Source organism: Carettochelys insculpta, chromosome 3 (assembly GCF_033958435.1).
Source record: "Carettochelys insculpta isolate YL-2023 chromosome 3, ASM3395843v1, whole genome shotgun sequence".
Taxonomy (NCBI): Eukaryota; Metazoa; Chordata; order Testudines; family Carettochelyidae; genus Carettochelys; species Carettochelys insculpta.
The window spans coordinates 142,103,447-142,129,288 of NC_134139.1; the positions used below are offsets into that span (position 1 = coordinate 142,103,447).

General features: G+C 41.4%; 1 protein-coding gene across 4 annotated transcripts; it reads right to left on the reverse strand.

Annotated features, from left to right (window-relative positions):
• Positions 1 to 25,337, reverse strand: SLC35A1 (solute carrier family 35 member A1). 4 transcript variants are annotated; one of them, XM_074990908.1, is made up of 9 exons: positions 25,095 to 25,337; positions 19,795 to 19,972; positions 15,102 to 15,261; positions 13,177 to 13,329; positions 11,239 to 11,305; positions 6,594 to 6,770; positions 6,097 to 6,231; positions 4,092 to 4,192; positions 1 to 410 (listed from the first exon to the last, which is right to left on the reverse strand). In XM_074990908.1, exons 1-9 carry the CDS (start codon positions 25,120 to 25,122, stop codon positions 399 to 401), a joined length of 1,011 nt encoding a protein of 336 aa, XP_074847009.1. In that variant the 5' UTR covers positions 25,123 to 25,337; the 3' UTR covers positions 1 to 398. The 4 variants fall into 4 exon arrangements, with proteins under 4 accessions (XP_074847009.1, XP_074847008.1, XP_074847007.1 ...); XM_074990907.1 differs by lacking the exon at positions 1 to 410 and having other exon boundaries at positions 3,448 to 4,192; positions 25,107 to 25,337; XM_074990906.1 differs by lacking the exon at positions 1 to 410 and having other exon boundaries at positions 3,448 to 4,192.
• Positions 25,338 to 25,842: the final 505 nt, after the last annotated feature.

Below are 25,842 nucleotides of genomic sequence, written 5' to 3' on the forward strand. Positions count from 1 at the left end.
AATTCAAAATGACCTGGATAAATTGGAGAAATGGTCTGAGGTAAACAGGATGAAATTTAATAAAGATAAATGCAAAATGTTCCACTGGGGAAGGAAAAATCAGTTTCACACAGCATGGGAAGCAACTGTCTAGGAAGGAGTATGACAGAAAGGGATCTAGGGGTTATAGTGAACCACCAGCTAAATATGAGTTAGTGTGATGCTGTTGCAAAAAAAAGCAAACGTGATTCTGGGATGCATTAACGGATGTTATGAGCATGACACAAGTCGTCATTCTTCTGCTCTACTCTGCTGGTTAGGCCTCAGTTGGAGTATTGTGTCCAGTTCTGGGCATCGCAGTCCAAGATGTGTAGAAATTGGAAAGGGTCCAGAAAAGAGCAACAACAATGATCAAAGGTTTAGAGAATGACCTATGAAGAATGGTGGAAAGAATTAGACTTGTTTAGCTTGGAAAAAATAGATTGAGCAGGTACATGATAACAGTTTTCAGGTTTCTAAAAGGATGTCATAAGGAGGAGGGAGAAAACTTGTTCTCCTTGGTCTCTCAGGATAGAACAAGAAGCAATGGACTTAAACTGCAGCAAGGGAGGTTGAGGTTGAACATTAGGAAAAAATTCCTACCTGTCAGGGTTGTCAAACACTTCTGGAATAAAATTGCCTAGGGAGGCTGTGGAATCTCCATCTCTGGAGATATTTAAGAAGAGGTTAAATGAATGTCTATCAGGGATGGTCTAGACAGACAGTACTTGGTCCTGCCATGAGGGCAGGGGGCTGGACTTGATGACCTCTCAAGGTCCCTTCCAGTCCTAGCATTCTATGATTTATTCTCTCCCACCCTCCTTGAAGCCCTTATTAGTGATTAAGTCTAAGTTTACCTTCCACTATTAGATTAATAGCTGTAAACGTGTTAGCCGCTGGAAGAGTTCACCATGCACACCCACCCACCCTTGTGTTTGGTTACTGATGTTCTTTCCCACTTGAACTATGTGGCCTGAACAAGCTGCTCAACTTTCATTTGCCCACTAAGGCTGTGTCTCCTCTAGCCCAAAACTTCTAAAGGGCCATGCAAATGGCCATTTTGAAGATTACTAATGAAGCACTGAAATACATATTCAGCACCTCATTAGCATGCTGGCAGCCGCGGCTCACTGCCACGCAGCTTGTCCAGCCGGGGTTCCGTTTCGAAAGGAGCCCACCAACTTCAAAATCCCCTTATTCCTATCTGCTGAAAGGAGTAAAGGGATTCCGAAAGGACCCCCATCTGGACGAGTCACACGGCAGCAATTTCAAAGTGCTGCGGCTGCCTGCATGCTAATGAGGCACTGAATATGTATATCAGCGCTTCATTAGTAATCTTCAAAATGGCCATTTCGAAGTTTTGGGCTAGTGTAGACGTAGCCTAAGAGACTTCCTGTTTTAAGACAAAGATGGCTCAGGGTTTTTTAAATGAAGGAACAACAGGACGAGCACATGATCCAAGGCTGCTACTACTATTGTGCACAATATGCAGTCTCACAGCAGCTGTGCCATAAAAGAATAAGATACTGAAAGGGAAGGGAGCTTAATGCATTACCCCATTGATAGTTCAGGACTAGTAACAAGAGGCCATGCCCAAATGTATATCTTTGTGTCCTGAATTAAATCCAAGCTGCTGTGTACTTGAAAGACCAGTTTGAAGTATATGCCCCCCCGCAACCGGCTCAGATCTTATTGCTTTGCTTAAAATGAATGGAGATGGATGACTGCCTTACTCCAAAGCTATCCCAAAGGGAGGGGAAAAAAATCTCATGTGTCAGCTAGATGGTCACTAAATGTAATCAGTGTTGAAACACAAGCCCCATAACGAATGAGGAACAGGAACAAAATGAGTTTACTTTTCTATCCTCTGTCTTAAACAGATATATTTGTCCCCTGTTCCAGGGCAGGGAAATGTGTAGCATTGTCTGGGTTTTCATAGTGGCCATCATTTTTATATCCACCTTAGGTGGTGTTGGTATGTTCCACTTCACTTTTGTGGAAGCAGAACATCTAACTGACAGTAATAGACATGCCTCAGTTGCCCTCCTGGAAGTACAGAGCAGCACTTTACCTCAAGCATCGTGGCCCGCTTCTTCTCTCTAACAAAAAGAACTAGGACAAGATGGAGAAAGGCAGGGATGAAACCGAGCTAGCCCTCCTTCCTTTTTGGATGCTCTTTCTGTGATCCAGTGCACCATCACTACGGGTAACTCTCTCTCCAGTGGCTCAAATCCACAAAACTACTTCCTTCCCATTCTTAACATGTCTCAGACCCAGGCAGTGAAGCAGCTTCCACAGACTCTGGTCTTGGGGAATTAAGAAAACCCCACATTACAATCACAGCCCCCACCTTTCCTACATGCCTTGCCGCACACCAATTTATTCCACGCAAGGATGGGAATGATTGGGGACATTGCAGGCCTCCCTACCTAACCCTAATAGCATGGCTCTTAGCTTCTTTTCTTGGATGGCCATGCCTGCACTTTAACTGGAGAGAATTTTAAATAGGAAAATGTCACCCTGACATTAAAAAAAGCAGAAGGACCCGCACCTCTCAGGTTAATTCCTTCTGAAGTTGATCAGATTTCTGAAGGCTGATGTCTCTAAAGGGGGGGAGGGCAATGGGCTGTCATTAAGTTGTTTCTCACCAAAGCAACTAATGAAGTGGAATTTTAACAGTTATTTTGCAAGTGGGATTGACTTAAGCTTTGTCTACACTGGCCATTAAAGCAACAAAGCTTTTTAGCTTTCAGAGGTGCATAAACCCTCTTCCTCTCAATGGCAAAAGCTTTGCCAAGGCAAGTACTATTGTACAGTGGTTGGTCAGTAGGAGTGCTCTGCTGCCACTAAGCAAACACCACTGGTAGGGGGTAGAAGTGTTTTGTGAGCCACCACAGTTTATAGTGCCTGTGGGCCTTAATCACCTATGGTCAGGTCTAGAGTTTAGTCAGTTATGAAAGCCAATCTGAACAAATGTACCACAGTTGGTTTTCTCTAAATAAAACACTATCAAGTGCACTGTACTATGTATGTTTTCTACCGATCTGTTGATTAAATGGGTTGACTTGATCTCGGACTTCCAAAAAGAGTTGAAGATCAACTAGAGCAGTGGTTTTGTCCACTAAGGCATTCGTTGAACCTTTACAGGTTAAGTCACTGTTCTACAAACAAAAACACTTAAACATTAGAAAAACACTTCCAGGTTTCACATGCACCCCTCCGCTGTGCACATAGAATGGCTCAGGCTGTGATAGGGCACAGAAAATTACTAGGCAATACAGATAAAAGGTTTACGTCTGTCTCAAACCAAAACTATACACGCTGACTTAACACCAATATGCAGAGGTGAAGAGAACACTTACCTACAGTATTATTGGATCGCCCATGTAATCAGTGATCTGGTCTCACAAATTACTCAACAAAGAAGGCGACATTTTACAATAGTTTTATAAAAGATAAACATCTTGGTATTTTAAAAGTTACTGAACAAAAACCCTAACTTTGTTCCACTATGGCTGAAACCAATGATTGTACTTAGTAACTAAAGCACACTCAGTATAGCTGAAGTTATAAATGTAGAAATCTCCTTTCCTGTATGTGCATAATCAAATCAACACCAGAATTCAGGGGCCAAATTAGCACGAGGCCCAGCTTTGGCAATGAGACATCCTTTAACAGAGCTTCTGCTGCCTGTCAGCATTTCTGCCCACCAACAGTACAATAGTCTTTCATATATACAGCTGGAGAGAATGTCCATCTTTTATGTACAAGACAAGGTTCACTTCCTTCATTCTACTTTCCTGGTAAGGTGGGCTCCTCACAGTCCAACAGGAGCCAAACATACCTATGTGAACCACCTTCTTCAGGAGCTTGACAACAAGGTGGAGTCTGTATCATCAGATGACAACCCTTTACTTCCTTACAGAATTATTTTCTGCTTCTTTTCCAGCCAAGTTGAGTCCTTCCGTAACTAATTTAAGGCTAATTTTGAAAACAGGTCTTTCCTTTGGAGTGTCTCTTGTCCTTTATTGTGGCAAATATTACACATTAATAGGTTTCTCTTTCAAACTCACTTTCTCCGAAGATGGCTGGATTTTTGTGGTGTCTTGTCGAGGTAATCCATACAGGTATATAGAAATACATACAAGGAGAGCACCAAGAGAAAAGGTTAGAGCTGGAAGAGAACAAAACATCATTTAGAGACACAGTTCCTAACGGAAAACAAACCAAAACTTTCCTAGGGACTTAACTGAGAAAGTTACACTCCACCATTCCAATATCCTCAAATTATAGCACTTGAAGGGACATGTGTGCTATCACCCTATTAATCTGTACCACATTTTGACAGTGAAAACTAACCATCTACCAGCCCCAGCAAACTTCATAGCATTTCAGTAAGTCATAGGGGGAAGGTCAAAAGAGCAGGTCTGAAACAGACATCCTACAGTGCTGTATTTGTTCTTCCTTAATGACTGCTGAATACAACAGGAATTGTAACCTATACACATTGTGAGCACAGTTTGCTTTTCCAAACCTGTACAGACTTGAGTACTAGTATTAGACTGAGGCTCTTGCTGAGGAGTTAGATTAGCCACTCCAAGAAGTTCCCTCCAGTGCATTTTCTAGTGTTTTGTCCAATCTAGTTTTAACAAAGATAATCAACCTTCCACCACTCCGCCTGGAGCAGTGTTCTGCAACCATTTAGATCCAACCCTTGGGAAGCTCGTCACTTCACACAAAGTTCCCTTTCAAGATTCACCTCTAAGTCAGACAATGCCTCACATTAAGCTGTGCAATACCACCACTGGAGATTTTTGAGGACAGGTTAGACAAACTTCTGTCTGGGATGGTCCAGATAATGCTTAGTCCTGTGACACGTACGGGAGACTGGACTAGAAGACCTCACAAGATCCCTTCCAGTACTTTGATTCTATATTGTTCCACCACTGCCCTCTGCCTCTTCCTGCGGTGCAAATGTAATTGTAGACTGAATTTTGACAGCAGCAAAGTACATATACAGCGTAGTTGTAGCTGCATTGGTTCTAGGGTATTAGACAAGGCAAGTGAGGCAACACCTTTTATTGGACCAGCCTCAGTGGATGAGAGAAAAGTTTGGGGGCCATACTGAGCTGACTTGAAGAAGAGCTCTGTGCAGCCAGGAAACCTGTCTCTCTCACCAACAGAAGCTGGTCCAAGATATTACCTTGTCTCTGCCCTGAAGAATGTCCTTAAACCACTATGCTGGTCATAAACAGCACAAGGTCAACCGGTGGGTAACCATTATTACAGCACTCTAATACAATAACTACTGTGGACTTGGCATAGGTATTTCATAAAGATTTGAGAAGTTAACTTAGGACTGTGGCTCCGAGTTCATGAATGCTGCATAAAAATACTACAGCAGTTCCTTTATTAGCTACTGTCAGCGATTCAGAAAAACACAATCAAGAAAACCCCAGAGTGGTCCGTAAAGCAGAGTGGAGCAAACTACAGCCTGCAGGCCACATCCAGCCTGCCAGACCTTTCTGACCAATCCCCAAGCTTCTGCTCAGGGAGGCCAGCCCTCAGCCTTGCCCCTTCTCCCTCTGTCCCTCCTCCCCCAGTGCCTGGGCAATGCACCTACCATGCCACCAGCCCCTGTGCTCCTGGTGGTGCAGCTATTAGCTCTGGCCAGGCAACGTAGCTGCAGCACTGCCTGCTCTGATGCGCCAGGTGGCACGGTCAGGGAGCAGGGTTAGTCTGTGGGTAGAGGGCAGGAAGCAGGGGGACAAGGAACATGCAGGAGCAGTCAGAAGGCAGGGGGCAGAGAGAGGGAGCACAGGGTAGTCAGAAGGCAAGGAAGAGGGAGCATGGAGGGCAGGCAGGAGGTGGAGCTTTGGGCCATGCCTGTCTATGTGGGTAGACACAGCCACACCTACCTGGCCCTCCATAAAATTTCTGACCCCAATGCGGCCTTCAGGCCAAACAGTTTGCCCACCCGTGCTGTAAAGCATTCCGACCTGCACTGTAACCAGGCTACTCAGGAGAGTGAAATGAGCATACGGGGTCACTTCAAAACATTAGCCAAAAGCTACTTACTGATCTGTAAACCAAACAGCATCACCGATGCAACAGTAGAAAGGACAATGGCTGCTGCTGCAGAAAACCCTTTCATAATGTTGTCTGTGTATTTAACAACAACAGAAGTGTAGAGGCCTCCAACGCTGGCAAGAACTGGGAAGCAAAACACAACATTCTTATTACTGAAGTCTTGGTGTTAAAATAATGTGCTTAGATCTGTCATGTTGTACAGCTCATTAGTGCTATGATCTAATCTTGCTAACTCGCCATTTTAAAAACCACACACAGCAGAACAGATGGCTATCACCTAGCAGAAAGGCCATGACTTGACCCACTGTGGATGTTCTACTCATTAGTTAAGGCTGTGCTGAAAAAAGTTACCTGATTTTATACGGAAATCTAAATGCTTCCTCTCTAAACTCACTAAAGGGGCGCTGATCTTCACTGAATTTGAGTATTTCTAATGAATACCTTGGAAGCAATATGACAGGGCACTGAGACTGAAGGATACTTACAGATGACAAATGCGACAAAATAAGTGTAGCCATAGAAAAATCCCTTCTCAAGAACTTGAGCTCCTTCTGACATGTAAACACCAACTAAAGTCACCACAATTCCAGACAAGTACATCTGAATGTTCCTGACCCACAAGGAAGTATCTGAACTCTTCAATACTCTCTCAAAATAGACACCTGAAAAGAGAGAATTCAATAAAAGCGAATGCAAAACTCACTCTTACAGGTTCACAGATTTAACAGGAAGCAGCAGATCCAAGGGGAGCAGGGGGTAATTGGGGCAGGGAATAAGAGAACAGGGAGCAATAAGAGGACAGATAGGGTTGGTTTAAGGCTTGAAGAGATCCTATGATCTAGCTGACCACCCATCTACCTCAAATCATTATATCAAGAAAGGGAGAACCCACCACTTTCCTCTGTTTCAACAGCTAAGTCACCCCCGCTGTTTAAACCATACATATTAAAAAAAACAAAAAACAAAAAAAAACATACATATCCCATTTCTAATTTGAACATGTCTGGCCTTAGCTTCTAGACAACGTTTCTTGTACAGCCTCTCTGCTCGATCTAAGAGCTCTTTAGTAACCACTACTGCCTCACACTGAAGGTACTCAGCATGCTGTAATGAAGCCATCTCAACGTTTTTGCTATGGTAAACAGATTGAGGTGCTCAAAGAGCTCACTATAAAGCATTTTTCCAGTGCTTAAATAATTTTTGTGGTTTTCATCTGCACCCTCTCCATTTTTGAGAATTCTTTTTAAAATGCATCAAAACAAAAAAAGCAGTCCAGTAGCACTTCAAAGACTAACAAAATTATGTGTTAGGTGATGAGCTTTCGTGGGACAGACCCACTTCCAGAATGCTAAGTTTTAATGAAGTGGGTCTGTCCCACGAAAGCTCATCACCTAATAAATTATTTTGTTAGTCTTTAAAGTACTGCTAGACTGCTTTTTTGTTTGATAGAATACAGAGTAACAACTCTCTCTCTGTCACTTTTTAAAATGTAAACACCAGAATTTTACACGCATGCTCTCTTGAGAGGGAAATCACCTCGCTATCCCACTATTCCCAGGTATGTAGCAGCTACAGCTATCACAGTGGGAGCTTGCGTTACCTGTTCAATATAAGCTCTACATGTTTTAGCACCTTGCTTTTCAGCATACCATGCCGTATTCTGTAAGTGTGGTCTGCATTCCCCAATTCCAGATGCGTAATTTGCACCTGGCTGTATTCAAGTGCATTTTATTTTAATTAGCCCAGTTAACCAAACAATCTCAATGACTAGCTATGTCTACACTAGCCCCCTGCTTTCAGAAAGGGCATGTTAATGAGGCAGTTTGGAAGATGCTAATGAGGTGAATATGCAGCACCTCATTAGAAAAATTGTGGCCACACGCGATTCAAAAGTGCCACTTTCGGAACGTGCACCGCCCATGTAGATGGGCGTTGATCAAAAGGACCCCCAGAATTCAAAAGCCCCTTATTCCTAAAACCAAACAGGAAGCAGGGGCATTCGAAATCCACAACTCCTTTTGAAAGGCCCCCATCTACATGGGTGGCATGCGTTCCAAAGGTGGCACTTTCAGATTGCATGCAGCTGCCATTATGCTAATGAGGCACTGCATATTCATATCAACTCCTCAGTAGCATCTTCCAAACTGCTCACTAACATGCCCATTCTGAAAGGGAGGGCTCATTTTAAAGTGTCTGTCCCTAGCAGATGTTGTCCAATATTCTCAGTTATTAGTTTTGAAAGAACTTCATCATCCATGACTTAAATACATTATCACATCTCTTTCCAAATACAGAACAGCAATATTTATTGAACATGTGCGCTGCTTCTTAAATTCCACCACGGAAAATTTAGGTTGGACATTAGGAAAAACTTCTTTTCAAGGTGGTTGAGCAGTGGAATAAATTGTCAAGGAATGCTGTGGACTCTTCATCATTGGAGCTTTTTTATAACAACAGGTGAGACAAATACCTGTCAGGGATGGTCTAGATGGTGTTTGTTCCTGCCATAAGTGCAGAGAACTAGACTCTAGGACCTCTCAAGGTACCTTTCATTTCTAGTATTCTATGATTCTGTATTACAAAGCATCTTCCCCTAATAATGGGCTGTACCATTAAGATCTCTTTTATTCATGATATAGTGGACAAAAATGCCTTATTGTCCTTACCTGTACAGCCACGGATTTTCCTTTGTTTGGCTGCCCATATCAATTTTACTGCTTTATAACTTATCCTGACTGCTCTCTCTTTGCCTTTTTTAATATATTGATTATTACTCATAGCTGCTGCCTTCCAGTCACTACTGAACCAGGATGGGATGGGTAAATGAAGAGAAATAGGGAGAGTATGACATGCTTGTCTAACAGAAGTTATCAGTGCCACGCTACTAGTTTACTGATGAAGATTATTATTACTGCTTAAGAGCGTCATAATTTTAAAAAAAAAACAACAACAAATACAGCAAGTATGTGGGATACATACAGTGGCTACAGAGCCTATTCAAAATTGCATGTGTGTAAAATACAAAAAAGATTAAGCAGGAAAATTGTACATGGCTACATAGATATATTCTGCAAGAGCAAAGCAAACCAGAACAAGCAGTCTGTGATTGATGCAGTGGTAGTTAGAACAATGAGACCACTGTGAATTTATTTTCTGCCCACTGAGACAATTTTCCAGCTGGCGGCAATGAATATAAATCTGTTTCATTTTTAATCACCTGCCCAGTAAGCTGCTTTCAATGTCATCATCTCGGAAGAACACAACTGTCAGTGTATGCTTTCCAGGACCATGATGTAATGCTTAATGTTTAGTACAAAAACAGCTGAATGCACACAAAAACACAAATCAGCTGGACAACATTACTGGGCATGATGATGTGGCCAGCACTCAGGTGAAGAATTTGGGCTGGTATTATTACAAGGTACTCTGTCAGTTTATATTTTCACAGGCTCTATGGATCCCCAGCTACTGTTACCAAACAGTTTCAAAGAAAGCTTTTCTCTATCATCTTGTGGCTAGAAGATTCCAACTGGTTTTCAGACATGGACTCTGATAAACAAGTGCAATGCATTCTCCATGGGACAGCCCAGAAACTGCAGCTAATGGAAAATGCACCAACTAGCTTAAGTGGTTATTTTCACTGGCAATACATTATGCCAAGGCAGTGGGATCTACGATGACTATTGGTTTTTGGGTAGAACTTAGTATTGTTCTGAACTTTTAAAGCCAAAATATGGATTTAGATCTGCCAATATCTTTCCCTATGGTTCACTGCTACAACTGTATTTAGGGGAAGTACCTCAAGCTGGAGCCCTCTTGCTACAGAAGAGGAAGGTCCTCAACTTTGAACCTGTCCCACTCTGATCCTAAAGCATCTGAATGTGCTGGCCTTCAGGATGGGCTGCCAAGGCCCACCTATGTACCTGTAATGCTGCGACTGGAACGGCAAGCCACGGGGATGGCTGAGGTTAAGTATGGAAGGGGATGCTGGCTAGACTCGATTCATTGTAATAGGGAATTTTTTGACTGCAGGCTGATAAGCAACTGGTGAATTTATTTTGTATTTGTATCTGTAACCTTTTGAATAGGCCCCTTGGGAGCTGTATTACAAATCAGATGGGTTTTGTGAAGATCTTGTTTCAAGGAGAATTTGTTTTCTACCAATATAACAATAAGCACATTTATTAATACACAAGTGACAACCACAAGAGCCTCACAGGGAGCATCATATTGAGTGGCTGGAAGCGATAATTCTTGGTTCATGCCCAATTATTCAACTGGGGAAAAAATAGAAAAAAAAAGAGCATGATTTAGACCAAATGATTCCATCAACTCTAAGTCTTCAGCTACAAAAACATTCCTCCTGAACCATGTAAACAGGATTTTTTTTTCTTTATTATACAGCAGAAAACACAACTGTAATGATATTTCAACGACAGCTCACTTGTTCCCAGTTCTCTGGCTTCTGCCATTGCGAAGGATAAAAGCCAGCAAGAACTTCTTCTCATAGGAAAGAATCAGTTTATATGGAATTTCTTCTGTTTCCTGCTTCTCCTCTAACCATCTATTATACCTGGTCCCTCTGCACCTCACTGATTTTCAGTTGCACCCCTGGCATTATGAAGGGCTGATTCCAAAGGCTGAACCAGCACAAAGCCAGACATGAGTGCCATTCCATATGTGGACGAATGTGGACCTCCTATTCTAAATGTTAAGGGTGCTGTCAATACCAAAGCAAACTTAGAAAAGAAGTTTTTATTTAAAAAAAATACTACACAAGTCACTTCCTAGTTTTCTTTTAGTGCAACCACAAATCTTTAGTTTTGATGAAGGGCTAGTCCTTTCCCAGGCCCACCTCCTTGTTTAAAGACAGACTTGAAATCAAAAGCATGTTTGTAACATCACTATATTTTGCAATTTAAGTACTGGATTTCTGACATCACAATGTTATAAACCACAGGAAATAGCAGGTAAATATGTTCAGAAGGGTATGAGGTCCTTGCTTAGCTCTCAGGCCACCTTATTAATCAATATAGTTAAATTAAGTAATAAGATGTGAGATGTTTTAGTTTCCCCATGAGGAAAGGTCCAGGCCTGTTCAAAACAAAATTGCATACAAAAACATTTTACCTGCAAATCCTGAACATAATACGGCAACAGCTATAGCACCAAACCCTAACCACGGATTCTGCTCCATCTGCAACATGAACCATAAACAGAAACAGACAGTAGGTTAGTAGTAGCGCTGGATTAATTTATAGTAATTATTTCCAGAAGCCAGTTTAGTAAGACGACCATATATTAGCACTGTATTACAAGATGAAAATGTGCTAGGCTACAGTAAATTAAGTAACCATTTCTTAGCCAGAGCTGCCTTGCAGCTTAGCTAGCTCTCTTCACTGATGCTGAACTATGGAGTTTCCTTTGCCACATATATTTTCAACTTTAGAAGTACTGAGACACACAAGTCATTTGTCTCTCTGTGCCTTGTTTTCTTGGTCTAGAAAAACAAGGATGTTTTTTTGTAAAGAGCTATATAAAGCCAGGTATTATTTGCTTTACTAACTCCCAGTTTCTTCCTCCAACCACCACAAAACTAACTACTGAACAAAGTGAATTGCCACAGTATTTTCTCTGCTGTTGAATTTACTGTAGTGGTTATCTATGCTACTTGTAGAAATCACTTCTCTTCCAGAAAGTATAGGATGTGGCAGGGTAACAAATCCATCTGAATCAGCACAGCAGTGGTCCCCAACCTTTATTTTCTTGAGCTCCCTCTTAGCCTTCTCTGTCCCCTGCAGGCCATGGTTATAAGCCAGGGCTGAGAGCAGGGCCTTGCTTAGGGCCAGAGCCTGAGGCTGCAATCAGAGTCTGGGGCCAGGCATGAGACCTGGTCTGGGACAGCAGACAGCAAGAGGCCAGGGCCAAGGCTGAGGGCAGTAGCTGGGGGTGGGTTGACGCCTATGGCTTAGGGCATACCTGGAAGTGTGGGTGGGAGCTGTGGATGGGAGCCAGGAATCAAACAGAGCTGGGGCCAAAAGAGGCTGGGTTGCTAAAACACCTCCCAAAACATTTCTCTGCGTTCCCCACGCCCCTGCTTGGGACATGCCCTACAGTTTGGGGACCACTGAACTTGAGGTAAATGATCACACTAATGCTTTATGCTGTCAAATAGCAGGGCTGCAAACAAGCGATGGAAGCACTGTTGAGGTGCACTTGGCACACATTATTACAAACCTTGCACAGCCACCACACAGCGACTGACACACGTAGGGAAGAGGCTTGAGGCAGCCTGCTGTTTCACATGAAGTGTCCAGAGACCGTATCTAAGGCTACGTCTACACAGCAGCCTCATTTCAAAAGTTATTCCAGAATAGTTTATTTCAAAATAGTACTGCTACACAAAGCACATTTTGAAATAGCGCTTAGCTATTTTGAAATACAGCATTTACACACACAAGCTGTGTCTACACTAGCAAGTTCTTTCAGAAAATCTGGCCCTTCTTCAAAAGAACACACAGAGCATCTGCACACAAAATGAGCTCTTTCAATCTGAAATCAAAAGAAAGCAGCTCTTCTCTCAGAAGTCCTCTGCCACTCTCGGAACAGGAAGAGCACCTTCTTTTGAAAGCTTCTTTTGGAAAAAAAAGCGTGCGTAAATGCTCCATGGGCCCTTTTTTCAAAACGGTAGTCCTCATGGCGCCAGATTTTCCAATCCCTGGCCTGTTCTTTCAAAAAAGAGTGGGGGGACTGCGTGAACTCTATCGAAAGAGCGGATTGATTTTTTGATCTGTTTTTTCGTGTGTGGATGCACTCTTTCAAAAAATCATTGTAACGCAGATGTAGCCATAAAGCCTATTTCAAAATAGAGTCATTGGATGCACTATGGCTTATTTCAAAATACTCACTATTCCCTGTTTTAACAGCACTATTCCTCGTTGAATGAGGTTTACCAATTTCAAAAGAAGTCAACCACTATTCCAAAACAGCAGTTGAATTGTAGATGCTAGGATAGCTATTTCGAAATAACTTTGCTGTGTAGACCTACCCTCAGCGATAAGGGCTTACCTGTACTTTCGTAGCCTCAGCAGGTTTCCACTGAACAAGTGTTACTCCACCACACAACATAAATACAGAGAACCACTGCAATTTACTGAGGGAGCGGTTTAACATTAGGACTGTACATAAGGCTGTGCATGGGATCTTCAACTGATATGTCACCTAAAAAAGGGAAAATGGCAGATAGCATATAGTTACATAACACTGTCAAAATCATAACTGAACTCAACAGCATACAGTATTACATATAAAGATACAATTCCCTGACTAATTCTGGGCTAAATTTCACTTGCAGTTATAACCATGTGAATATAGCATGACCCTATGCATTTCAAAATAGTGAATTTAGCATTTAGTGGATTTATTGTTTATTTACACTAAATGTAATTGCTTAATGTGACTTTCAATACTCAGGGTGGACAGTGTACCATGAGTGGGGGAGTCATGCAATAGTGAGAACAAAAATACTTGCAAAGAATTTGACTTGTATAAAAGTATTTTATTTACTAAAATGTGTTTAAATGTAGGTTGGCAGCCTGCAATTGTGCTGCATGCTACATTATTTAAACATAAATACTGCTTCTTCTTCATTCACTTCACATCAATCAATTTGTGCCCTGAAACAGGACAGGATCTCTAGAAACAACAATGGATTTTAGTGTAATTAAAGTATTTGCACATACACATGAAGTAGTAAGCCTATGTTTGGTATTTCCTGATCTTCAAGTACTTTATTTTGCAACCTTTGCAGTTTCTTCCTGTATTTTCATATAGAGGATTAGTGATGCGTGTATTTCTCTTATGGGTCAGAGCTATGGTTGATTTGAAATAGATACAGTGAATTTTTACATAATGTTGTGATTAATTATCTATACATGGTAAGGTCTGTAAAACATTGTACATAAGTACCTTACCTCATTTAAAAATATTTTAATATTTAATTTTTGGATGTGGGAGGGCATTCATTTTGTTCTCATGCAATTTGCATAGGCTTATATTTATAAACAGAGTTACTTTAACAATTAAACAGGTAGGGTTTTACAGCAAGGTTTAATTTCAATTCCTTCCACTATTAAATCTAAATACATGGTTTCAAAGTTCATTATTACCAAACATAATAAGGATTTTACTTTTCAACCTAAACCACAAATGAATTATTTTCTTCTACATAGATCATCGTAAACACTTTCATCATCATAGTATTTAAGCACCTTCCGGTAGTACGTTAAGCAACAAGATTAATGTGATAAAACACTGAACTTTCACCTCCGTCAAAATTTAGTTCTAACCAAAAACACAAAAATGTAGTGGCAAGGCTATTTTAAAGGAACTTATCAAAATTCACACCTTGATCACATGCACAGTAATTACAAACTGTATCACTTGATGTGATGACCTCCAGGTTTCTCTTCTTACTTGCATACAGCAAGAGTGTGGCATTCAGCTTTTTAACATGTGGCTATACACAATGTCACACGATGCCAATAATAAACCACTATTTACAAGAGACTTGGAATTTTTTCTCATTGCTAATGCAACCACAAACTGACACATAAATGTGCAAATCACAGTTCACATAAACCTCCAAAGAATCCTGTAATTGCATTTTCTTACGTTTGCATTCCAGGCCACTCGTCTTCTTATTTACCCCCTAAAATGTTGTCTTCAATAATCTTAATCATCAGAGAAAAAACACATTTCCTGCTGAAAGATAACTACAACACTGGCTGCCTCTTGTCCTCCCAATGCATTATGTCTTTCACTGTCTGTCCTGATGAGTCTCTTTTAAGGAGCACTTTTCAGTGGCTGAATAATAGCAATTAAAATTTTCTAAGGCATCATACGGCACTGAAGCAGAGAAAATTAAAACCCGAAAATGTTTTTTAAAAAAGGGATTCTGTGTTCTGGTGCCTAACCATAATAATTCCAGTTACCTGATAGACTGCAGCATCCAAATTGCTAAGAGCCAAAAAAGCCATGTTGTTTTGGACTGCATACACCACTGAAGGAACACTTAATTTTAGCATTTCCTTAGGACTGCCTAATACATTTTCTTTTAAAGAGGTCATCAGCCTTTTCAGGCTTCCAGTTTCTCTGCAAAATAAAAGATTTTAGCACAAATGTATTTGATGATTCATTTAAAGTGAGATGCCTGAACAGTGTTCTTTGGCAGGACTTTAAAACCCATGCCTCAAAAAAATGGTTGGGATCTGCAATTAATAAAAAAAGCTACATTGAAAATCAATTCACTCTACAGCAAGTACAAACCATTAAGGACCAGGAGCAGATTTTGGAATGAGAAAGGTCAGAAGAAGATTTCTGTTTTAAAAAAAAAAATTGAAGTAAACAATTAATGTAGATGAAGTGTAACTGTTAGAATAAATGTGGAAAAATACCACCTTTTTATACAATGATATCCCACAATATAGCATACTTTTTGTTTGTTAAAGTCAGGCTGCCAAATTATTTAAAAAAATGGACAGAACTGCACTTATCTTTGTTCAGTTATAATACTATTACAAATAGCATACTTAAGCATGAATGATGAGGCCCAAAAATAGTATATTGCCAGGCTGGTCACTCAAAGTTAAATTATAGCAGTAATAGGATGAAGCAAAATTAGACAGAGGTTGTATTTCAGCAAAGTTACTGATGTAAATGATTAAACAAATCATCCCACTTAAAAGGAAGGATCTCTTGTGAGTACCACCCACAGTACTACAGGAAAAAAAACTGCAGTTTGCTTCACAATCTAGGAGAAATCCTACTGCCCACCGACCTGCTCCCTTCCGACACACACACACACACACACACACACACTTACTTTTCACTGGGATTTTGTGCTAAAAAGAGACCAGCACACTTATAACGGGATATACTTTCTTTCCTCATCTGCAGAGAGCTGAGAATTCTTTAGCTGACACTGTTTCAATTTAGTTCTGTTTTATTGGATAGGTGGGCTTTTATCTTACATATGTGCAGCCAGAGTTTCAAACAGTAACTATTCATACACACACAAAAATAAACTCAACTGAAATACTTTGTAAATGTACTAGACAGATGACTGAAATGTAATTAACAGCTGAACAACACACGCCAGACTGTCATTTTCTTCTTATATTCCACTTTTCTCCATCTGTTCCACCCAGACTGTAGGAACCTCTCAAGCTTTGTCTGAGGTGGATGATAAATTTTCCATGACTGAAGGCAGAAGGGCACAGAAGCAAGGGCCCGATACTTAAACATAGTTCTCTTGTACTTTTGACATGGAATTTTAGCAATGAAGAAAAACAAATCATGCCCCTTAAATACCACTTCTATTCTTGTTTTTGAGAAGGGAAACAATTGTTTTGATTATTCATATTCATTTGACTATATTGGAATATTACAGCTTCTTGTATGCAGCCCTTCTGTAAGGCCTCTTGTGAGGACCAAGAAAACATTTTTAAAAAATATTCTGAATTTGATAAGATGATGTGATTTAAAGTTACATTAGAGACTGAGAACACCTAGATAGATTTAAACCCACCAAAAGGTAAAAATTAAAAGTTAATAAAGGAGTTTCATCCTTCACTCACAAAACTGGCACTAAGAACACAAAGAACTCAGAACAGATCTTAATCACACATAATGCAAAACCAGGGCCCATAAGAGGGGAAAAAAAAGTGCTTTGGCTGCAGTTCAACATCTTTGATGTGTCTGTAAATTTAACTTGGAAATGTATTCTGTTTTCTTCTGCCTTGGGATATGAGGAAGATATATACATGATACTCAAGCTTGTAATCTGTATGTAGTTATTCGTTAAAAATGTGTAATTCCAAATAAAACTAGAATGCAAGAGAGTTTGGCTTTTCTACTCTCAACTCCAAAAAACTATCAATCATGTGGGGAACCGGAACAAATTGCGTATTCGGAGTTCAGGTGGCCAGAAGAATGCCAAGTTCATTTTAATCTCAATTATTTACTTTGCCTATAATTATACAGCCTAAAACTACAGTAAGTCTCAATTTAAAAAAGAAGACATCTGTCATTTGTTCAAAGTTTAAAGTAATGTTTCAGGCTTAAACATGCAATAATGCTGAAAATGTGAACGCAGTAGAGAACTACAGCAAGTGTAATTAATTATTTCAATTCTATATTGGAAGAGAACTCTAGTTTACCTTATTTGGTGTCCTGTACTTTAACAATGATCAGCACTGGCTGCTTCAAACAAAGGTGCAAAATGCACACATGCGAGCAGACTTCTTCCTGAATCCACTGGGTGATCAGCTTACACACTGAAGCATCAGTATTAACAAACATTATACATTTTAATTCAAGCTTGTATTACTGCAGCTATTATACACATTAATAAAGATAACCTTTTGCTAGCTCTTTCTAATAACAAATGTAAGCAAATATGTCGGTTATCTTGAGATAAATGTGAGTTTACACACCAGCTGAATTTCTCTTGCACACTAAAGAGGTTGCAAAAATATGAGGGTGGTAGTGGATAACCAGCTGAACATGAGCCACCAGTTTGACACTGGGGCCAAAAGAGCTAATGGAACCCTAGGATGCTTTAACAGGAATCTCGAGGAGTACAGAGGTTATTTAATCTCTGTATTTTTCACTGATGCAATTTCTGCTCAACTACTGTACCCAGTTCCAGTGCCCACATTTCAAAACACTGCTCATAAATTGAAGAGAGTTCAGAGCAAATGACAAGGATGATTAATGGATCAGAAAACAAGCCTTACAGCAAGATTCAGGAAGCTCAGTCCATTTAGTTTAACAAAGAAATGTTTAAGGAGTGACTTAATTATAGTCTATAGACAGACACCTGGGGAACAAGTACTTAATAATGGGCTCTTGAATCCAGCAGAGAAGAATGTAATACAGTCCACTAGCTAGCAGCTGAAGCAAGACAAACATACTGGAAATTGAGGGGTTTTTTGTTTTGTTTTGTTTTTGTTTTTAAATAACTAGAATAATTAACCACTGGAAAAATTTTCCCAGGATAAGAATGGTGAATTCTCCAACACTGACAACTTTTAAAACAAGACTGATTTAAAAAAAGCCCCACGCTAGGAATTAATTTGGGAAAGTTCTGTGGCAGTGTTATGCAGGAGGTCAAGCCAGGTGAACATAGCGGTCCCTTCTGCCCTTGGAATCTATTAAAGGCAGTACTGAAGATGTCAAAGGAAGAAACTACAGTTGGAGACCACCTACCCTGCACATTCAGGCATTCATAGGTGCATTCAGCTTTTTCGTAGCTGTCACTTATCTGAAGGCTAGACTGCAGAGACTCTTATAAATCCCGTCAGCCTTCAGTGTGGATTTATACCCTTACACCTGTAAGGCCCACGGACCCTGGCTGTTGGCAGGCAGGAATTAACCTGTGACCTCAGGGGCTAGAGCCATGTGGTTTATCAACCACATGAGCTAAAAGCTAGGTGGCTCTCAGCCAAGACCACAGAGCAGAGACATCACTCTCTCGTCAGTGGTCTCAGTGCCTCTGGAGTTACACAGTTCACTCCTTATAGAAATATTAAGATTATTCTTGAGTAACTCTGAAGAATTTTATCAGAGGGAATTACAGATTATTTACACACACAAGAGTTCTGAAAAAGACCCAAATCTCATCTATACTAAATACTTAAGACCCAGTACTTTGTATCTAATCCAGTTTTTCTTAGCTTTGAGACCATGGAACACCAAACAATAATATTTTTATGTGGATCACCAATGAAAATTTTCTTTAAAAAAATTCAGGCCAAAAAAAAGAATGCCAAACAGCAGCATATACAGTAAAAACAAAATGAAGTAATTTAATCGTGTATCACGGCAATGAAAAAGTAACATTGTATCTGGTTTTAAAAAACAGAAAGTCTATACCACCAGTGTAGGATACCATAAAGGTGTTAGACGCTCGCGGCACACCTGCAAGTTGTTCACGGAACACCAATGTTTCACAGAACATAGTTTCAGAAACACTGATCTAATTCGTTTTGAACTTGCTCCAAAGCACATGAACTTAAACATGAAAATGGACACATCTACATATTGTCAGGTTTACAGAAGTGATTTAGAAAAGAGTTCACAAGTTCTGACATAAAGGCTATATCGACACTTGGCCAGCATTTCAAAAGGGCCATGCTAATGGCCAAATCAGACAATACTAATGAGGTGCTGAAATGAGTATTCAGTGCCCAATTAGCATGCTGCTGGCTGTGGCACTTCAAATGTGCCACATTTCAATCGCACACAGCTCATCTACACAGGGCCCTTTTCAAAAGGGCCCCACAAACGTCGAAATCCCATTATTGCTATCAGCTGAAGAGCCGTGGCCGGCAGCATGCTAATGAGGTGCTGAATATTCATTTCAGTGCCTCATTAGTATTCTCCAATTCGGCCATCAGCATGGCCCTTTCAATATTTTGGCCAAGTGTAGACATGGCCAGACTATTCCTTTCACAGCATTGTTTTTCAATGGCATTCTCGCCCAGCTTCACAAGTAAGAGATATAAAAGACAGTAAGCAATGACTCTTATGTCTGCTTGTGTGCGTACATGTATGTGTACCTGCAAGTATGTGAGAAGAATGAGAATGCAGTTCCAGTATGCAACGATTAGCACTCATACTTACTTAGCCAAAATACCCACACTTAGAAATAACTTGATTACTTCTGTGATGCACACAGCTGTGGTGGTAAAGTAGAGTTCTTTTTCTGCCGTCCTAGTGTATCGTAAAGCTACAGTGTATGTTGCAGCCACCAGGGTCATCACTGTCAAGCAGTACAATTTAAACAGCAAACTGACATTCTCTGAAAAGCAAAAATATAGCTTGGTAAGGAACATGAAACAGACAACAGGAAGTCCTACAGCGCCTTACAGACTAACAGATATTTTGGATATCTATAAAGGTGCCACAGGATTTACAGATATCCACAATATGTTGGTCTATAAGGTGCCACAGGACTTCTTGTTGTTTTTGAAGATACAGACTAACTTGGCTACCCCTCTGGTACACGAAACAAAGAGCAACTTGCTAGTGTACTTACAGCAACTCAGACTGCTCCTCATTTTAAACTATGAACACAATTCAAGCATTTGTAATGCAGTGAAGTTGTTCACAGTATTTCCACTACAATTCCACTGAATATCTAAGAATTCCAATTTGAAGAGTCTCAGAAAGAAATGTCCAGGTGTACTGGATTTTAAATGGATTCATTTACTAAAAAAAATCCATTGTTCCAATCATACACTGATATGTACTTATGCAGTCATCTATATTCCGTGGTATCTGCTTTTCCTTGTAACAGGTGTATGACCACTTGATGTGAGCTATAACTAGTCCGAGAAAGTTGTCCAGACTCAGAGTTAGCAGTAACAAAAGGCTCTGCACAAAGTGGCACAAATTGCAAGTTTAAGATGTACCAAAAATTGAAATGAGATTAAAAGAAAAGAAACTTGATAGTAGACAAATACAACTGAAGAAGGACAGCCAGTTATAAATGGAAGCTTTTTTCCCCCCAGTGCTCTTTTACAGGACTCTGGTAAGAGTATAAAAAGAAGGGACTCTATTACAATGTTAATGGCACAAGAAATAAACAGGACTGGCTGACTGTGAATCACTGTGAAGCCTAGAACATCTGTAGAATTACCACAAAATCTGGAAACAGCTACAAGCACGAATGAGAGCTGGTTTTGTTCAAAGTATCACCGGTTTCAATCATCACAGGCCCCTGAGAACCAGATGCTATACTTCAAAAGTCAGTGGAGCTGACAGCAAGGTGGGGTGTGGCGGAGGGGGAGGGTCCAGCTCAGTGCCTGGAAAGGGTAGGGCCAAGGAAAGAAGAGACAGGGTTTAGGGCAGTCAGCCCTTAGTGGTGCTCAAACCAGGATGCTGCCACTCCCACCACACAATACATACTCAACCTGTCAACCTCTTTGTCAGAGGATTTTGTGAAGGCCAAGACTTGACGAGGATTTAAAAAAGAGCTAGATAAATTCATGGAGGATAGGTCCATCAATGACTAAGAGCCAGGATGAGCAGAGATGGTGTCCCTAGTCTCTGTCAGAAGCTGGGAATGGGCAAAAGAAGATGGACCACTTGGTGGTTCTCTTTTCTGTTCACTGTCTCTGAAACACCTGGCATTGGCCACTGTCAGAAGATAAGATACAAAGCCTTTGGTCTGACCCAGTATGGATGTTCTTTTGTTAGTTGTAAAAAAATGTTATCTTTGTTTTACACAAGCAGTTCAATTCTGGAAGCAAGAAGGATCCCCTATAACTGAATATTCTGAAGAAATTTCAACTCTGCAAAACTGACAGATTGATTTCACTGACCTCGATGGTAAAATATTGGGGATAAATTTGATCCGAGTTCAGTCTCTGCAGTCCAAGAGGTTGTGTGTTTTAGGCTCTTCACCTTTCCACATGCAAACACAGTATTATTGTTTGCACTAGTCTTCCAGTCTCTCTATGGCAGATCAAAAGAACCGTCTGGGAGAAGGGGACAATGACCTTTTCCTGAAATTTCCCAGTTAGAATGTACTTACAGGAGTAGCTCACTGTAGCCAAAGTAGTGAGGGAAAGGCTTTTTAACTGTATGTAAGAATTACAACTGACAACATTAAAAGATAAAAGTTAGGAAGAGTAAGGTTTTGAACAACATTAAAATAAGAATGGCTTTGGTTTTCCAACACAGCACATCCATACTGACAGTTTAGGAGAAAAATCTCCTTCAAAATGTTTTTTTTTAAAAAAAAAACAAATTTCTGGGGCAGCTATTTCCCCTTTGTGCCGTTTTGGTTTGATTTGATTCAGATCTACGTTTAGTTAAAAGGAATTCCTCAACTAATTTTTTAATGCCATTATTTGCATGGCACCTTTATAAGGTCCAGAATCTAAAACTTTCCAGCGTTTCAGAAATGGATCTAGAACTTTGTCCACTGCAGCAACATGTTACTAAGTAACTTTTTACACCTAGATTCTGCCACATTTGCTCAGGTTGACCGATATCTTATTCTGAAAGTAATCCTATTTATTTAATTAAGATACTGGTCAACACAAGTAAACAAGGCAGAATCTGACCTGTAACATAATGAATGATATTGACCGCCTCTGTACAATGCCTTGAGATCTACTGATGAAATGCTTTATAAAGAGTTGCATATTATTACAATAAATAAAAGCTTCTGTAATACCTCTCAGCAAGTTTCTGAAATGTGAAATCCTGTAATGGAGGACACAGTGCATATATGTAGATACCCTAAGTGACAAGCTAGTAAAACTGCAATAGGCATCTCCAGCTACTGGATTTTAATCTGCTTCTATTTTGAAGAAATGTTGTTTGAGCCACACAAATTTACCGTTCTTGGTTAATTACAGAGGCTATGGTTACACTAGCGAGTTTTGCCAACAAAACCCTGTTTTTGTTGACGACACTGGTTGAATATCCACACACAAAACCCATTTTGTCGACAAAAGTCAGCCCTTCCATCAACAACCTCCTGCCCCTCCCAGATGAGGAGCAGCACCTTTTGTTGACAGGTCCTGTTAACTAAAAAGCTGTCTGGATGCTGAGGGTAGGGGGGCCTTCTATCAAAAGAAGAGGCATCCAGGACAATGGGCCACCCTGTCTGCCACGCTTCTGGTTGCCTGTTTTGTCAAGAGAGCGGCCAGGAAGTCCAGCTGCTCTGTAAACAGAGTGGAGACCTCTCCCAATTGGCTTTTGGGTGTGGCTGCACTCTGTCAACAGCAGCTTTGCTGGGAAGTCTCTTCCAAACAGCGACTTCTTTGACAGCTGTAGAGTAACCTTAGCCCAAGCGTTTTATGTTCCCTGCAGGTGAACTAATCATATCAATTATTTGCATAGGATTTAATCCTGTGTTTTACAGTTTGTTTTAAGGTAATAATGCCTTTACTGCTTATCTTGCTACAACCGTCAAGAAATAAAATTTCAAATACTTCCCTCTGCAATAGTAACAAAGAGGTAGCCATGTTAATCTGTACTACAACACAACAAAGCAGCAGAAATGTAGCACTTTAAAGACTAACAAAATTATTTATTCGGTGATGAGCTTTCGTGGGACAGACCCCCTTCATCAATTTCATTTCCAATACAGACTGACATTTAAGTAGACAGGACCAAAAAAAAAAAGTTGCAATGAAAACTGACAAATCAAATAGGATGGAAGGAAGGGGGTGAGAGATGGGAGGATGTTAACTGTCCTGTCTGAGATAATTACGAGCATCAAAGGAAGAGAAGCAGTCCTTGTAATGCATGAGGTAATTGATATCTCTGTTCATACCATATCTTAATGTGTTGAATTTGAATATGAACTCTAACTCACAAATCTCTTGGTCTAATCTGTTTTTAAGTTCTTTTTGTTCCAGGACACAAATTCTCAGGTCTTTAAAAAGAATGGGCCACACTGTCAAAGTGTTCACTGACCAGCTTATGTGTATGGAGTTTTCTGATGTTGCTATGTATCCATTCATTCTTTGGCTAAGGTTTCGCCCAGTCTGTCCAATGTACATAGCGTCAGGGCATTGTTGGCACATAGTAGCGTATAAAACGTTGCTGAAGTACAGAGAATGTGCCTTTGATCTTGTAACTAACATGCCTAGGTCCAGTCATGGTATCGTCAGAATAAATACGTGGCCAAAGCTGGCAGCACGGTTTGTTGCAAGGAAAAGTTCCAGGATAAGAATTACTGTGGCATAGTCTATGATTGCTGGTGAGAATCTTTCTGTGACTAGGAGGCTGTCTATAGGAAAGGACAGGCCTGTCACATAGAGCCTTTTGGAGTGTAACATTCTGATCCAGAATAGGTTGTAGATTTTTAATGATGCATTGCAGGAGTTTGAGTTGGGGGGCCACAGGTAGTGACAAGTGGTGTTTTGTTGTTGATCTTCCTGGGCCTATCTTGAAGTAGCTGGGTTTTGGGTATTCATCTGGTCCTGTCAATTTACTTCTTTTACTTCTCCAGGTGGCTAATTCAGTTTTATAAATGCTTGGTTGAGGTCCTGTAGTTTTCAGTCTCTGTCAGTAGGATCAGAGAAGATGTGATTGCATCTAAGGGCTTGACTGTAAACGATGGATCGTGTGGTGTGTGCTGGATGGAAGCTGGAGATGTGTAGGTAACTGTAGCAGTCAGTGGGTTTCCTGCAGAGGGTGGTGTTGATGCGGCCATCAGCGATTTGTACTGTGGCATCCAGGAAATGTATTTCTTGTGTGGAACAGTCAAGGCTCACCAAATAAATCCTTTTGTTAGTCTTTGAAGTGCTACATTTCTGCTGCTTTGTTCTCTCTACAATCTCAAAGGTCTCAGTCAACTGGCTTTAGGACAAATATTTAGATTTTGCAGCAACCAGATGATTTACAAAGTTTCCAGGACCACACTAGAGTTTTGCTGAAAACATGTAAGTGCACAGAGAGATGAACCAGTTCAGTTTGCGTGTCCACAGAGTGAACAGCAAAGCCACAGGAAGAGTACCCTTGAACATGGATACTACTCTTGGGTGTCGCATACAGGAGAAAGTGTTAGTTTTAAGTCAGTAACAGCCCTTTGTATCTGGGCCCCCCCACCCACTAACCCTGCCCTGCCCCCCATAGCAACCTGCCTCCCTAGGGCTCCCACAGCTCATTAAGCCCCTCCCCTGACTGCCCCCATTAACCGCTCACCTTCCCCATAACCCCAATCTGCCCCTGACCCCCATGGCCCACTCCCCGACTCAACCGCCACTAATCCCTCCGAAGCCGCAGCTGGGCCCTGCTGTGCCTTTACTACCGCCGTGTGAGAAAGCGCCCAGTCGCGTCCCCCCTCTCCCCAGTAATCAGTCGCGCCCGCGGCACTAACTGCCCCTGAGGGCCGAGCATCTCACAGTCCTGGGGGGGCGCGGGAATCGAAGAGAGTGTCCCACCTTCCTCTCCCTTACCCAGTCTCTCACCTTTCGGAGGCGCCATGGTGTCTACAGCCCTTAAACGGGCGAGATGGTGAGACACGAGCCTGTAACCGGGCGCCACCTCCTCTGCTCCTCCCACATACCATAGTGAGCGGCGAGGATCGGCTAGAGCGGCCCCTTCAACGGCGCCATCATAGAGTCGGGGCCTTCCCTGATCTGCGCGGTGACAATCAATTGTCCCCACACCCCCTGGGATTCCCCTCTCCCGGAGGGGGGGCGGTCAGGGCCGCTTTACGTAATGCGTGGGGCACGCAGCTGCGCCGGCGCGGAGAGGGGAGGGGTGTGGCCCTTCGCGCTAGCTGTCAGTCGTAGCTGCGGGCGGGAGAGCAGGCGGGGCGGGGAACGCGGCCCTGCTTGGGCTTGACGTAAGTTTGTATTGCACACAGGGTGTCTAGTTGGGCGCAAGGGCTCTCAGCACCCGCGCTCCAGAGACTGTTCCAGCCCCCAACCCCACGCGAGCTCTACGCCGACCCTTTTACATTGAACAAACACCCTCGTGTCTGCCAGCAAACGGTGTAGTCAGTGATACAGGGGGATCAACTTAGCTGTGCAGCTCTCTTTCATTAATAAGCGGGCAAAAGTCTTTATGAGTTTGCTCTGTGCAAGAAATAATTCCTCGGGGGGGTTGGGGCTGTGCACGTTGGTGCTGACTATTTCACCAGGAGGGTGGTGAAGCACTGGAATGTGTTACCCAGAGAGATGGTGGCATCTCCATCCCTAC